The following is a 17049-nucleotide window of genomic DNA, read 5'->3' on the forward strand; positions in this document are numbered from 1 at the left end:
TAAAAATATACAACTGGCCAGCGGCCAGCACCAGTCCTGCCAAGGAGGTAGTGGTTGCCAGAAGTAGGGAAGAACAGAAGGAAGTGCAGAAAAGAGAGGCCATGGGCACTTCTAGGAAAAAGACAGAGTGGAGGAGGGGTAAATGAGATGCTTTTTAAGTCCTCTGGTATTCCCACTTGTATGATCAGTTTCTCAATTCTAAAAATCAAAACTTCCAATGTGTGTGTGCATCCTAGTGGTCGTACCTGTAGCTTCTTTCTGGATGATTTATTAAAACATTTATATTCCATCTTTCTCTTATTCCGAGGAGGCTTAAAATAATAATTACAATAATGACATTATAATACATTATTATAATAACAATGATATGATCTCTTCGTTAAGTAGATTAAGATCTTGAAGTGGTCTGATTCAGCATTCTTAAAACATTTATATTCCATCTTTCTAACATTCCAAGGAGATTTACAATAATAATTACAACAATCATGATAATATAATATATCATTATAATAACAATATGATTTATTATTTTATGAGATTGAATCTTGAAGTGAGATTTTGATGCTGTTAGAAGCTCAGTGTGAGACAACTGGAGGGAAACATGAGAAATCACCAAAGAATTGGGTTGAACAACCTAAAACTGCCGTAACAAAAATAACACGTGAAAGTGGGAAAGAACAAACAAGATGTGTGGGGAAGGAAAACTTACATAGGGGCATTTATATACAGGCCCAGAAGATGTGTAAGTTAAATATACAAAGGGGAAAGGAAGAAGAAAGTAGTTACATCTTATGCTGCAAGTCTTCAGTTAAATTTCATTACATTCAAATTCCAAAATTCTTAAACTTTTTATAAAGGGAAAAGGAGTTCATTTAGAATGAGTGCAACTTGTTATACGTGTGCTGTGTGGAATCACTCTTTGTTTTCTTGTTGTTTTCAAAGAATATTGTAATCTGCTATATCGCTGGCCATTGGTACTGGATGGGACTGGGGCTGGGGTTGCCAGATCCAGGTAAGGAAACTCCTGGAGATTTGGGGATGGGACGGGGAGTACAAAGACCTCAGTGGAGTTGAAACGTCCAGGTGGGGCCTGGAGATCTTTCTGATTTACAACATTGATCAGTTTCCATTAGAATGCAACCATCCAGGTGGAATCTGGGGGTCCCCCAAAATTACACCTCATCTCCAGACTCCAAAGGTCAGTTCCCCTGGAGAAAACAGTAGCTTTGGGAGGTGGACTCTATGGCATCACGCCCCGCTGAGGACCCTGTACTCCCCAGGCTCCATCCCCAAATCTCCAGGAGTTCCCTAACTAACTTAGCAATCCTACCCCACCCCCATCCAGCACCAATGGCCAGGGAGACCTGGCCACCCTAGTTACCATGGAGAAAATGGCTGCTTTGGAGCATGGACTGTATGACATTATATCCTGCCAAAATCCTTACCCAAACCAGGTTCCACCCACAGATCTCCAGAAATTTTCTCATCCTGGATTTGGCACCTCTAGGGGGATATTGTAAATTAGGGGACCTTTGTAGTTATGTGTATTTCTTACTCATGTTTCATTTCATACGTGAAGGGAAAATTTTACTAGAATTACTATGTATTTTTCATTGCTTTTAAAGTTTTGTTAAGCTATTGGTCTTTTTTGGCATTTCACTTTGTAAAGTAAAGAGGAAGCAAAAGACAGTTTGACAATGTGGAAGTTTGCCAACTTTCATGCAAAAGCCACATTTGATATCATTTGGAGTTTTCCATTCACGCTATGCAAGCACAAAATTAACACCAAAAGTCCTTAAACAATATGAATGGCAAACCAAAAAGTTTCATTTTCATTTTGCCTGTGCTTCTGTGGTTCTGCTGAAGTTCAACAGAAGTGAAAAATGTGATTCATGCAGTAACCAAGAATCTGTTAGCTCCAGAGAGGCAACAGGTGTTTTCCCAACTAAACTCATCTGTGTAAAAGACAGAATACTCACTCATATTTTAAATTATATTTCTTGGGCATGATATAGTCAAAGTTCAGCACCTTTAAAGCCCATGGCTTTTCACAGGACAGAGTTAGTGCTACCAGTCAATAGCTAGCACCTAGCAGGACATGGAGGAAAGGGAGATGGGGACACCATTACTGTGAAGGTTTGGAGTCACTTCTGGTCAAAACATGGAAAATTATACCACCCTATCAATCACGAGAAACTGTAATATGGCTTTGCTCTATTTTTTCAGTATTTTTTTGGATTTGGTTTATAGAACCTGAAAAATTTCAGTAAAGTTTTTTTTAAAAGCTGAATACTCATACAAGTAAATAGGGTTGTTTGGCTTTTTTAGAAATCTGAAAAAATTGCTCCGTTAAAGTCTATGGGGAATATTTTGGAGGCTTGGGGGAGCTGCTTTTCAAGCTAGAGGCACCTAGCATTTTCCATTGCAGTTTTCAATCATTTCCAATAGAAGATGGGGGAACCCCCTTTGGGGACCATAAAATTGGATCCCCTGAACCAAAGCTTAACAAACATGGGGGTTAATCTAAGGAGAGCTTCCTCCAATTATGCTGCAAATTTAGTGCCTCCAACTTGAAAAATAGCCCCTCTGGAGCCCACCCCAAATTCCCCATGGACTTTAATGGGACAATGTCAAACCCAAGCATCCACAGGAAAAGGTTCCCACCATTGACTTCAATGAAGGGGAGGTTTTGCTCTTGTTTCATTCAAAGGGAGATTTTTGCAAGGCTTGTGGGGTGGTGGACACATATAAGCACCAAATTTGCATCACAGTGGATGTTGACTCTCCTCAGAAGAATCCCTAAGTTTGGTGAAATTTGGGCGTCCAATTGTATGGGCACCCAGTTTTCCTCCATTTAGGTACTCATGAATTGGACTTCCCCCACCCAAACCTCACCATAATTGGGGGTTCTCTGAAGAGAGTCATCAGAAGCTGTGGTGGCTATAGTGGCACCTGTCCTTCACTCAATCTCTCTGGAAACAGCACAGAAAGAAGTCTCCCTTTGTTGGGGAAAGGCACTGTCAGGCTGCTCCATGTGGGGAGAGGAAAATGGAGGTGCCCTAGTCAGGAAAAGGCCCCACCCAGTATCCATGGATCCCGGCCTGCTGGCATCTGCCTCCTTTGCTGAGGGCCCTGGGAAACTCTCCCTCTCTTCACTCCATTTTGAAGAGAACAACACAGGAGGGATGTGCTGCCTTTCTCTGAAATGAGGACTCAAATCACTTTATATGATTCTCTTCTCCATTTTATCCATGCAATATCTCTGAGGTAGCTTAAGTTAGAAGATATAACTGACCCAAGGTCACCCAACAAGCATGCGTGGGATATTGGCTATTTTAACCTGGATCCATGCCCAACATCCTAAGAACTATACCATCCAGTCTCTAATACGTCAAAGGAGTTCTTGACCCCCCTTTATTAATGGGATATTTTGCACTTTCTCTCTTTTGTCTGGAATGCCTGCCCTTCCTAGCTTTCACTTGAGTAAAACTTTGCTACCATTCGCTACCACAATCATCCTGCAGCTGGTAGCCAAATTTAAAGTACATAGCTTTATTTTCTGATGAATTACTGGCCACATACATCCTTAGCTTCCATTCCAAATAGTATCAGGTGGTCTGGGGATATCCCTGCCTACATGGTTCCCATTAACTTAATGATGGGAAACAACTGTGCTGTGTTCGGACTCCAGTAAGTAAGACAAAGATGCCTGTGAATCACCACTAGGCACGGTTGCTACTTGGGGTGGGGCCAGCCAGGGACAGCCAATGCCGCCCGTAAGGGTGTAAGGCGTAAGAAAGCCATGGCCAAAGGGGAACATATCTGGCCAGGAGCATCTGCCCAGCAGAACCCCACAGGAGAATGAAGCTCGGGATGGGGCACCCGCCCTGCTGAGCTGTAGAATGTACCCGTATGACCAGAACCAGACCCATGCTTAGCCTCACGCTTCTGCTCAATAAAATGGCTATGGCCAATTTTTACCCCAGCAAGTGAGTGGTGTGTATTATTGGTAAAGGACCCCGCACAAAAGAGATCCACCCTCGGACAGCAATGAATTGGCTGTTGTGAGTTTTCCAGGCTGTATCACTATGATCTGGTATTTCATGGCTTTAGTTCTAGAAATGCTCATTGTTATCCCCTTCCTGGGAAAAGGTACATCATTTCATTTAGATGCCCACTAACTTATGTTATTTTCTTGGGTTATGTATGTATTTTTTAACAAAAAGCAATGTAAAACTGTTAATTGATAACCCTCAATTATGGGATCTAGACCTCTCTAGGGAGATGAGACTTATGTTCCCCTCTTCCCTGATGAAGTGGCAGAACAAACTCTTCTAAGGGTCAATGTAATTGAAGTTCAACAAAGCATCAGCCAGCGTAGATATTTTGGTGGAGAGTTAAAATTTAAAGCCCCATCACCAGTATTGCAAATTGATTTTAATTTTTTTTCTTAAATTTTCTTAATTTTTTTTTTACATATTTTTCCCACAGCACTTACATAGCCATGGGAAAACCTGGAAAGCGTTTTCAGCTTTATCCAGATAGCCAGTTTTTTCAGCCAAAAAAGGTGAAAAAAGCCATTTAGGTTATCCAAATGCACAGCCCTACTCTATAATAAAACCATAGTTTCTACCAATTCCTAAAATGGTATAACATCATTTATGGGTGTCTCCTAGAAGTAATATCACACTATTATACCAATGGAAGCTTTTAAATTATTAAGTACATAAACAGTCCAAGCTTATATTCCCAATATACTGGGCAGCTGTTAGGCCAGGGCCTGAGTAGTGTAATGGGAAAATACTCCTATTTGCTGTCAGCAGTAATGAGTAGAAACATAAGGTGACAGAGGATAACAGTCACAACAACATTCCTTCCTACTAATTACACTATTTCACCTTAATGGCATCTCTATACTATTTGTGCAGGAAAACTCAACACAAATTTAATTTGTTGACTTATTTACTGCATTCTTATCCCATGCTTCCTCAAAGTAGCGTGATGTATATTTGTTTTCTCTTTTCTCCTCCATTTTATTCTCACAACAACCCTGTGAAGTAGCTTATGCTGAGATAGTATGATTGGTCCAAGTTCACCATAGTCTGATGCCTTTTTGTCTCAGTTTAGATGAGAAAATGCTAAAAGCACCAGAATACAGAAAGGCAAGGTATGAAAAGGAGCAGGATTTGGCTCATATACCACAAATTCCATTTTTTCTTAAAAATGGACACCGACTTCTAGATTTATTCATATGTCTACAAATACCCAACAAACTCCCCTCGACATGTCTCTTTTGGTTCTCATTTTAGTTCACAAAAAATAATGTTGCTCGTTATTTTTCCCTTCTAGCTGCTTGGGAGTAGGGAATTTTTAAAAAAAGAAACAGCTCTGAACATTCCTCCCGATGGCTGTTTTCAAGGAAACTCAACATCTCAGATCCTGATTACTCAGAACTTAAATCAAATGTCTGTTTCAGCCTCAGTCAGTCTCATTCTCAGTCTTTCTCTCCCTCATTACTGACTGTAACTGGTTGCAGTGCACACCCATTATTAATATAAAAAACCACAGTACATGATTCTGGCAACTGAAGGGAGGGGCTAGTATAGTATCCAATTTTTTTTCAGTTTGGATTATTTTGAGTAATTGTATTAACGAACAAAACATTTTTCATTCACATTTAGATTAGCTAATTTTAAAATATGTCAAGTTGTAGGTGACGTGGCAACCCCATAGGCTATCAAGGAAAGGGCTATTCAGATTCAGATGGTTTGCCATTGGTAGTGCCTGTATGGTGACCCTAGACTTCCTTGGTGGTCTCCCATCCAAATATTATTCAGGGCCAGCCCTGCTTAGCAACCAAATTCTGATGAGATCAGGCTAGCCTAGGCTATCCAAGTTAGGGCCAAGATATTTAACAGTTAACAAAATAAAATATAATTCCATAGAAGTTGCCATATCTATACATATAAAAAGCTAACCGTGGATTTGTTCCTCACTCTCTAATGCGGAAACAGCTGGGCGGATCGCCCCCAAATTTTCACATGACGTCCCTTCCCATTGCAAACAGGTTTTGCAACCTTCACCGGGCTCGCCGGTCACACCGGTGCCCGGTAAAACACATGTTTCCCCAAACCCCTGGCAGAGGGGAGAGTGAAAAGCTGCCATGATCAGTCGCGATGTGTGTTGAAGCTGACGGCACCCGACTCTACTGCAACAACAACACCAACACCAGCAGCAGCCACAGAGCGGCGCGCCTCCCACTCCTACTCGTAGATTCTCGCACTTGACGCTAACAGTGGAGCTTCGGGCTGAGGAGCGACGCCTTCCCTTCAGGCCGGCGCAGCTGGAAGGATAGCTAGGGAGGGGAGTGGGAGGGGAGGGAATGGAGCCAAGCCCAGGCCCAGCGGAAGACCCAGTCACAGTCAGCACCCTCTCCCCGACCTCTCTCGGCGTGACACATGGTAAGCCACAGCAAAGCGTGGCCGGGTCTGCTAGTAATATATAAAATTAATAGATTAAACAAAAACTAAAAGCAGCAGATATCTATAGATCCATATTATAAAATTTCAAAACAGATATGTGTCTGTCTGTATGTGTGTGTGTGCATGTATATATATCAACAAGAAGAAATGAAATAACAGTATGAAAGTAGAAATGTAGTATCTGCTTGTCTCATTTTTGGAGCTGACTCTGATTGGACAAACAATGTACATACTATTCCTCTGTGTATTTTCCAATACCCACACATAGCTTTTACCCTAGGAATGTTTTTTGAGAATTTCCAGCATCCCAGTGGAAAAAATATTGCATGTGTTTTAAACACCACATGGTTAAAAAAAGTGTTACATGTGTTTTAAACACCACATGGTTAATGGAATGTTTAGACTTAGTCTAAGGGGTTGGGCATTGTTGACCACTCAAAGAGTGAAATCCCCAATGTATCTTGTCAGCTCGTGCGCTTCAGATCCTCATAAGAATATACAATATCTTTGCTATTTATGTACATTCTCCAACAACATATCTGTATAATGTCATTCTTACGATTCTTATTTAATACCCAGGATCATTTTGAAAGCATGGGTTGGATTCTACAAACTGTGAGTATAATGACATTCATGGATATGGATTTTTCACATCTTCCCTCCCCCCAAACATCACATGAGCCTTGTGCTCAAACTGCCATGGTATTTGGGGAGAAGGTTGCAGTGAGGACACAGAACCAGGTGAAATCACCCCTCTTTGTTCTTCTGTTAGTGGAATTTTCACTGGTACAGAAGGTGTCACTGGCAAAAGAGGAAAGTAGGGTTGATTTTACTCAATTTTCTCTCTGAACTATATCCCTCCACAAGACTCCCTAACACAACCTTTTTGGAATGGAAAAAGGAGGAAGTGGGAAAGATTCACATTTTCAAGCACTTGTACTCACTGTTCACAGGAGCCACTCCCATGAATTATGTATTTCTCATATTTATATTTTGAAAAACACTAAAAATGTTGATGATCATGAGACTGATTTTGTTTTGAAAGAGGGGTTTTTGAACAATAAAATTACTTAAGATCAAACAAAGTTATTAATTTTTTTTCAAAAATCCCACAGTTTCATTGAACAAACTTTGCCACACAGAAGTTTCTAGGAAGCAAAAGCAAATTATGATTAATGTCTTAAAATCCCCTATCCAGTGATCAGTGAATAGAGATTGTTCAGAGGTTTCTGAATTGTGAGTAGCTTCTAAAATCTCCCCACCTACAGAGTTCATTGTAAGATGGAGACTTACTCCTTCTCTTTCTTGCCGTAACTGATACCCACTTAAGACTTTTTGTTGTACCAAATATAGATAGCTAAACTTTTTATTGTTACAGGAAATTTGTGCTCAGAAGTTTCCGGCTTGTGTAGAGATGTCAGATAAAGCACAGGGAACCAACCCTTCCCCAAACGAGCCTATGCCAACACTGTTATATAAAGAAAAATAATTGCCATGCCCTAGATCTACCCTTGTTCTACTAAAGTTGATACATATTTTCATTCTAATGTATTTTGTGCTTTAAGAAAAAGAAACATTACATTATATTTAAAAGATTTTAAGCATATTGGCAAGAATCCAAACTAGTTCCTTAATGTCAAAGGGACTTTAGACTTCTTTTCTTCACATGAAATCTTGTTCACATTCCATAGCCTAAACTGCTTTTGAAACTGAGGGGGATTTCAAAAGCAGATGGTGATAGGGTATGGGGACTGGAACTACTATTAAGAGAAGTAAAGATCAAAAATCCCACTGAAATGTGCAACTCCTAGTACATGACTGAAATGGCTCTTTAAACCTTAGCCATTATTCTGTAAAATGAAGCTTCCAGTCAAGTTCTAATCTCTAACCTATGTATCAATATAATTTATTTTTCCAAACTGTTTCATTCTAGTTCAAACAAAGCTATTAATTTTGGGAGCCAGTATAGTTAAGAATGGTGGACTTCAGTCTGGAGAACTGGGTTTGATTTCTCACTCCTCCACATGAGCAGTGGACTCTTATCTGATAAACTGGATTTGTTTTCTCTACTCTTCGACAAGAAGCCTAATCTGTGACCTTGGGCTAGTCACAGTTCTCTCAGAACTCTCTCAGCCTTACCTACCTCACAAGGTGTATGGAGGGAAAGGGAAGGTGATTGTAAGTCACTTTGAGACTCCTTACAAAGGAGAAAAGTAGAGTTTAAAACCCAACTCTTCTTCATTTTTCTGTATCCTAAACTACCATATGCACCATCTTAGTGTTCAAGATCTGGCTATTATATTGCTGATAAAAGGTACTTGATTATTAGTCTCCCTTAGGTCACATAAAAAGCCTGCTGAGTTTTTGTTCTGTTGCTTTAGCTCTGTGTTTTTTTTAAAAAAAATTATATGGATAAGGTTTATATTTTCTAAGTCACATTAGGAAGCACTTTTGCAAGGAGGGGTATTTAAAAATATGCTAATAATTATGTATCCAAGGCACATATTCAAAGATTGAAGGCTAATTTAATCTTCAACTAAGAGGAACATTTACATTTTATATGATTTATTTGATAAAATTAATAAAAAATAAAGATCTAATATAACAATAAACTTACTACTAAAGGTTTATTTAATAAATAAGTAGGCTGTTTACCATGAAACACTAAATCTAGAGTAACTATGCACAACCATGTAGTATCACAAAATGGGAAAAACTGTAAACTACCATCACAATACCCTGACACTATTGAATGTAACACATTGCATTTTTGACCAGAGCTCCTAAGGCCAGGGGTGGGGGTGTCTATGGAGACAAAAATTATGGTTCAAGTTTTCCCTAAAGCCTATGGACCTGGGGAAGTCATGTGATTTATTTTCATACGATGTTTGAATTGGGTCTGGGAACTGTGAGGCTGACATTGAAGGAATCTTTATTTGGGGCCCTGTGGTGGATCTCAGTAGCTTTGCTACTAAACAACGTATGTCATATTAGGCCATTAATCATTCTGTATTACCAACATAATCAATCCTTGGACCCAAACTTACTAAATAAAGGTTTCCATGGCAATGCACACAGCCTTTCCTGTGATAACAAACACACTCTTCATAGTTACAGCAACATGGTTTAATGCCAACATGAAAAATATTTTACAAAACTGAAGAAAGCCATGAAAACACAAATATAAAACTGTTACATGTAGCCATAGCAACAGTATCTATATCTATAAACGCGAAATATCACTGACTGACTCACTGATTCATCAAAAGAACTCAAAAACCACCAAACCTATGAAGTTGAAATTTGGCACACCGGTTCATTATGTGGCTTAGGTGCTCACTAAGAAAGGATTTTTCAAAATATTCAGTTTTACTCGAATTATTACACATTTACTGTTGAACTCTGGCCATTGCGTTACTGTTGAACTCTGGCCATCTGCGTGAACATTCTAAATGTGACAGTTAAAAACCTGCTTGCCAAGCTAAAGGATGTAGTACGGGGAGTAAAAATGATTTGCTTCACAGGAGATTTTAATGAAGGGCACTTTGACACTCTACTTCCATGTGTCAAATCTACTTCCATGTGTCAAATCGACTAAGCTTCTGATAAATGCCCTGTGTCAAATGCAACTGGAGCACAATTGAGCCAATAAGATTTGGCCCAACTGGATTCTACCACCGACCTCACCGCATACAAACCTGTTCCTTCTGTTAAAACAGCTAAAGGGAGGAGAGGGATTAAATGCAGAAAGCAATTTACAGATTCGATTTAAAAAAGACAACTACAGGAAGCTGCTGCAAAATATGTGAAAAACAACCCAGATGTTCATAAAAAGGCTGTGAAAAAAGTCATGCGCCTGAATGTCACCTTGAAGTCTTCATAGAGAAGCTGTGAAAAAATATTCCTCTAACAACCCTCATGTTAACCAGACCGCTACAGCCAAATACAGTAAAGTTTACAAATCAAATTATCACCTTGTACTAAAAAATACTTGTCGGGTTTTGAATATGGATCTCACATTGATTACTGTAGAGACAAGGTGATTGATCTCGGACTTCGATCACCCTGTGCTTGGTGTCATGCTCTGAAGTGGCGGGATGACCCCCCAGGAATGTGCTGCAGTGGCGTTAAAGTTCAGCTCCCTGTCCTTCAACCCTACCCTGAACCTCTTCACAGCCTTCTCACTCATCAGCATCCAATGGCAGAACACTTTCTTTCTGCTTCCCGGAAATTCAATGGATGCTTCCAAATGACGTCTTTTGGAGCCCGAGAGGTGAAAGAGAGCAATTTCATACCAACATTCAAAGTGCAGGGTCAGGTCTACCACAGGATAGGAAGCCTTGTGACGGGACCCCATCAGCAGCCGTCATTTCTTCAGATATACTTTGTTGAGGATAATAACAATGAGAGGGACATTCAGAGTGCTCCAGAGTTAGTTCACCTGACAGCTTGGTCATCCTTCAACTAGAGAGAAAAACCAAGAATATGGTTAACAGGAAAGTTTTGAGCACTTAATCTGAAGGAGAAATGAAAACTGTATGCTGAACAAGTTATTAGTATGGCCACGTAGACCACAAAGCTAGGGGTGGTGATTATTTGCCTTTTAATGTTTTATCCTGTGACAGAAACTCATCTTACCATTTGTAAATAGCTAATAGTGTTTATGAATTCATTACATTTGAAACTCTTCACATGGTATTTTTATCGGAGTCACTTTTTATATTTTCACTATGTTTTAGTATTCTCAGTGTTTTAAAAGATCTTTATTTTTATGAATTCCTTAATTTGCAACCTTTAAGGGTATTTTTATGCCGCACGTTTTGTATTTTCAGGATTTTTCCAGTATGTATATTTTTATGAATTCATGCCATTTCAAACTTCAAGGGTAATTTTATCAGGTATGTTTCATATTTTTAATATTTTTCAATAGTTTCAGTAGTTTCAGTAGTTTCAGTAGTTTTTTTGCAAGGGAAGGGGAGGGAGTGAGGGGTGACATGCAAGGGAGGGGACGGGGCCTGGCATCTGGACATGGCCCGCCCACCCTAGGGGAGGGAGGGAATGGGGAGGAGTGAGGGGTGTCATGCAAGGGAGGGGAGGGAAGAGGAGGGGGAATTTTTTATAATCTCCGTAGCGAAGCACAGGTGCCCTGCTAGTACTTAATAATTAAAACAAGATTTCTAGTAGGAAGGTACAGTTGGAAATGCACTGATCAAGATCTGACTGTTTTGAACATTCTTTGAATTCAGAGTTATTTCTGATATCCAGGATAGCCAGAAACCTTCCAATCTGACCATTATTCTTGTATCTTGCTGTCTGGTTTATCTTCCCAGAGAGAATCAAGAGGGAGCAGGAATGTGAAGGAGTGACTCAGCCTGACAGGGATACCTTATAACTAGTAAAGTTATCCTGTCTTCCTGGCCAACAATACCATCTAGAGTGGAACTTAAGAATACAACTTTTCTCATTTCTTCCAATCATCACACCATCTCATTCACTTTGGAGATCTTTCTGATTTTACATAAGAATCGGCAGGGCTTTTTTGTGACACTTCTCACCAGAACTGACTACCAGAACCTTTTGCCGCCCGAGGATGGGACCATCTTGTCTTGGAGTCCCTTAACCCAAATAACCACACCACACTTCTGGCTGGGGTAAATTACTTGGCCATAGCCAACCGTTTATTGAGCAATAAGAAGCGTGAGGCACAGCATGGGGTTTGATCTCACTTTTCCGGAAAACACTTAAGGTACCCCCCTCCTCAAGTGGTTGCTCTCCCTGGAGTGCTTAAACTCATTCTCTCTCACTGCCCTCTGGTGGCTGAACGGATGCCCAACACAGCTGCCTTGAGCTCCAGTGTGGCAAGTGGCCTCTTACTGCAGCTTCGCTGTGATGCTCAGCTGGGCAGTTGGCCTCTTGCTATAGCATTCCATACCACAAATGGGGGGAGGGGTAGCTCCTTAGCTTCCCTCCCCCGGCCCCTCAGATCAATTTCCATACGCCAAACCGCTGTATGGATATGACAATGAAGCATGCATTAACATATCCAAAACATAAGGGAAAGGTGGGCGGGCAAGTTGCTGGCCAGCCAGAGCACATGGTTGGCACAAAGGCCAGGCCGGCCTTTTGTAGGCTCCGGTCAGGTGACGTTGCACTTGTCCTCTAGGGCAGGGGTAGGGAACCTGCGGCTCTCCAGATGTTCAGGAACTACAATTCCCATCAGCCCCTACCAGCATGGCCAATTGGGAATTGTAGTTCCTGAACATCTGGAGAGCCGCAGGTTCCCTACCCCTGCTCTAGGGGCATGGCTGGAGGTCACCCCATCCGCCCTTACTAGGGCGGGTGCTCAGGGCTTCCTCTTAACCCTCCCAGGCAGCAACTGCAGCCGTGGTGATTCATGGCTGCTTTTTTTTTTCAGGGCTGGCCTAAGGGGAGGAACTAGTAGAAACTGACAGACCTTTATATTAGAGTGCTGGCACTTTTTCTTTTTTTAAACAAAAAAGCACTGAGTATAGGTCGTATATTTACATATGTTTGTTCTGCTTTCATGGGTTGTACCCTCTGTCTATTAAGCAAGGCAAAGTCTTTGTTTATACATGCTAAACAGCAGAACAAAAGCATTGGGGATAGAGCCTCAAACTATGTTAGGGTACATTGCCTGCCCCAGTGTGGTCATAGGAGAAATACCTGCAGCAGGTGAAGGAGTCAAAACACAACTCTATAGACATACATAACTGGTGATAGGCAGCTCACCTGTCCCATAGACTTGGTACATGTAGAACATTACCTAAAATGTGGAGGTTCTTTCCTGCCTAAAAGTGGAATTCTAGTCACCTAAACTAATAGAATTATTATTCTACATACAGACAAACTGTTAGGATGCTTATGGCGGATTGTCACATTTATGTACTTGAACATTTGGAGGGAAATTGGAGGAAAACAGTCTCTTTACATGGTAGAAATACATTTTTTAAAAATGTAAATAATTTGGCAAACAGTCTATAATATGTTTAATAATAATAAGTTGTTAAAGAACTCAGTGTTTTTAATGTTATAACATTTAGCTTCATATCTAGACACAGTGGTAGTTCTCCTTAGCTGACTATGGGAAAATTTCTGCCCAAATAACACACTACGTTTTGTTTCCTGATTAATCTGTTTCTTACATTCAACTTTTATTTTTTTTCTACTTCCCAAATGGCAAAAATTAAATATGCAGGTGCTACGGTAGCATAGGATACAGTAGTCTGTAACTCAAGTAATCTCAAGAATTGGCTATACTTAGAATTTTTCTTATAGAAAATAAATACATTTATACTGTAATAGAATCATAGAGCTGATATTCTCTTTCACCCCCAACTGGACTGATCAGCTAGTTCCCTACCATCCCATCAGCTATTTGATTTGAAAACAGTTTATTGATGCAATAGCTTTATGTATGCAAATATCCCAAGAGTTTGGATTACCCCAGAAAAAATATATTGTGGCCCTGGGTGGCTTGCCCTTGGAATTTTTGATCCATTGCTGTTAGTGAATGGTGTCTATTCAGACTTCTGACTGGCCATAATTTTAATAATCAAGGTTACAATGCAACTTGTGTGGAGTTTTTTGGAGTTTTTTGGATTAATATTCTTAGCAACTTGTTAGGGATCTAATTACCATGCTTAGTGTAGTGTAATGGTTAAGAGCGATGGACTCTGATCTGGAGAACCAGATTTGATTCTCCACTTCGCCACATGAGTGGCACACTCTTATCTGGTGAACTGAATTTGTTTTTCCGCTCCAATACATAAAGCCTGCTGGGTGACCTTGGGCTAGTCCCAGTTCTTTCAGAACTCTCTTAGCCCCACCTACGTCACAAGGTGTCTACTGTGGGGAGAGGAAGGAAAGGAGTTTGTAAGCTGCTTAGAGGTTCCTTACAGGAGAGAAAGGCAGGGTATAAATCCATACTCTTCTTCTAACCATTTCTGCTTTGTTGCATCATAATATTTTCCATGGTCTAAGTTACTACTCTTTCCTGACATTCATGCTACCAATACCTGAAAGACCATGCACCTTCACTCTCTACTAATTACTTTGCTCACGGTATTTTGGTATCTGCCTACCTTTGAAAAATTGGTTCTTACATTTTTAATCTAGCACTCCATCATGGTTCTCTGGCAGATTGATGATTAGTCTGGCTCTTCTTTAGGCTGCTGGATGGGCTGTCGGGGTTTTTTTATAATTTATTTCAGAATATATTCTATATCCTGCAATGTTAAGCAACATTCCCATGCTGAATAATATTCAATGCCTACTTTTTCATGCTGTGTGCACCACTCAAAATGTGGTCCACAATGCTATCCAGTGCACTTTCTCCAATGGGGCAGATAAAGGGTCATGACTCTTCCTCAATGTATTCTTAAAACAACTCTGTCTCAGACAGACAGACAGAGAGACTAAGCAGCAAATTTTAATCTGGGTCTTCCAAGCCTCTGAAGGGTCCCTGATGTGTAGGCACTTTTTGAATTTTGAGAATTGGAAATTGGGTACCATCACAAAGTGGTTTCCAAGGGGGGTTGGGCTAATTACCAAATGAATGAGGGCAGGTGTTTCTGAATGTGTGCTGCCTACAGAAACAAGGGTGATTCTTCCAGAATCCTTTTAAAGCATCTCTTAGCAAAAATAGCAGTGAAGTGGCAGAAAGTCAGAACTGGCAATTTTCTTAGTGAAGAAGCAAATTGGTAGCAGGCAACCCACTAGGAAAGGGATTACAAAGGGGATTACAGCCCTAGTCCAACACTGTAATCATTGCACCATACTGGCAGGACAACCAATCAGTAGAATTTATTTAATAACCTGTTTACTTATATCCCAGTTTTCTCCCTAATGGAGACACAAAGTGGTTTATGGTACCATATTCTCCTCTTTCCCTTTATGATCACAATAACCCTGTGGAATAATTCAGATTAAGAGTTTACAAGTGGCCCAAGATCATCCAGCAAGCCGCTATGACAGACTAGGAATTCAAACCAGGGCCTCCAAGATTCTGGTACAACACTCTAACCACAAACAATCTGCTGGCTTGGATGGATCCTTCCTTCCATTTGTAATATGCTTTTCAATTGAGATGCTGCTAGTTACATATTGCGTGTTTTAGTTTCAGTTACATGAAACATCTTCTGCGTTAACTAAACATAAGCAATTATTGCTCCCACAACCACAAGGTCAAAGTTCCATAACAAAATTTTCAGGAGTGTCAGATAACAGGTTCTACCGTGGGAACCTATGGATTGGATCCTGACTGCATTTTTCAGTAAGTGGACATATCTGCTGCATTCCACCACCATCCCACCTCCCCATTCCTTTGTTCTGTATCCTTATCCATTCCTGGGTTCTACTCACTCCTAAACACCAGATATGGGAGGTGAAGATATAATCTATAGTAATTGCCTTCCAGACTAGCATTATCAGCACCTTGTAGCTCTGTGGCAATAAGTCCCAAAGATAAAGCTTACTAGTAGATCCCAACTTTAAAAGTTTAAGAACCACTGGGCTATCTTACACCTAAAACCTTTCTGAAAATGTCTTTCCAACTTTTTTTCAAATACTTACAATGAACGGAACTCCACAATTTCCCTTTGTGACCCAAGCAGGTTGCTTAGGTGTTATAATGTTATATTTTCCCCATAAGATACTTCTGCCTTCTACAAGGGGAACTGCAGGCTTACTTCTTATTTAAATACTCCTTCAACCCAACCAAAATAATAAAACCATGTAATCATTACAGAGACACATTCCAGTAGATTGTGTGATGAGCCTGTCTGCCTCAGTCTCACAAGACCATAACTACAAACCAATAATTTGCATTTGTTACAAGTAGATAGATATTTAAATCATAATTTGTAAGGAAAGTACACAGGTTTTTAAACATTACATGGGAATTTTCTGTTTTCCTTATTTTTTCTTCAAACTTTACTTTCTGAGAAGAGTGAAAAAAAGACTGGGGATTTACTGAAAGCAAGGGTATGAGTCACATCCATGACTTATAAAGGGTCTCAGAGTTGTTTGGTACTAGCTTTCTTTACTTAACTTACACTGCAAGGGTGACAGGCTCTGAACCAGGCACAAGGGCTAACTGCATCACTGTGTTAATGTATGCTTTCTTTAATGTTTTCTTAGTATTTGTGTCTGCTCTTGCATGTTCTCTCTCTCATGAACACATTTAGTGCTGTTGTTTTGGTGTGGGGTGGAAGAAAAGGAAGTTTGTGGCCTCTCTGCTGAACAGCTTGTATCGATGTGGAAACGACTTTCGACAGCAGGTAGGAAGACTGATGCTTTTTAGAAAGATCGTGTGCAGTGAGATACAGAGTGGGGTAGGGGGACTTTAAACGAGTGGAGGAGCTTCAAAATCTTTGCTTCTCCAATACAGAAACATATTTAAACATTCACTTAGACTCATAGTCTGATGTGAATACATACAAATAGGTTCTACAGAATATAAGAGTAGGTTTTTATACCCCACTTTCCTCTGCCTTTAAGGAGCTTATTGTGAGTAGGATCCTATTAAGTTAATCTGAGTAGGATCCTA

General features: G+C 40.2%; 1 protein-coding gene across 1 annotated transcript in view; it reads right to left on the reverse strand.

Annotated features, from left to right (window-relative positions):
* Positions 1 to 293: 293 nt before the first annotated feature.
* The window catches only part of MRPL39 (mitochondrial ribosomal protein L39), a 35368-nt gene continuing 18612 nt past the window's right edge, over positions 294 to 17049 (reverse strand). The window contains exon 10 of the mRNA XM_048493449.1: positions 294 to 1501. Coding sequence (XP_048349406.1) covers positions 1484 to 1501 — 18 coding nt within the window. The 3' untranslated portion in view covers positions 294 to 1483. The remainder of the gene's footprint in view (positions 1502 to 17049) is intronic.

Source organism: Sphaerodactylus townsendi, linkage group LG04 (assembly GCF_021028975.2).
Source record: "Sphaerodactylus townsendi isolate TG3544 linkage group LG04, MPM_Stown_v2.3, whole genome shotgun sequence".
Classification (NCBI taxonomy): Eukaryota; Metazoa; Chordata; class Lepidosauria; order Squamata; family Sphaerodactylidae; genus Sphaerodactylus; species Sphaerodactylus townsendi.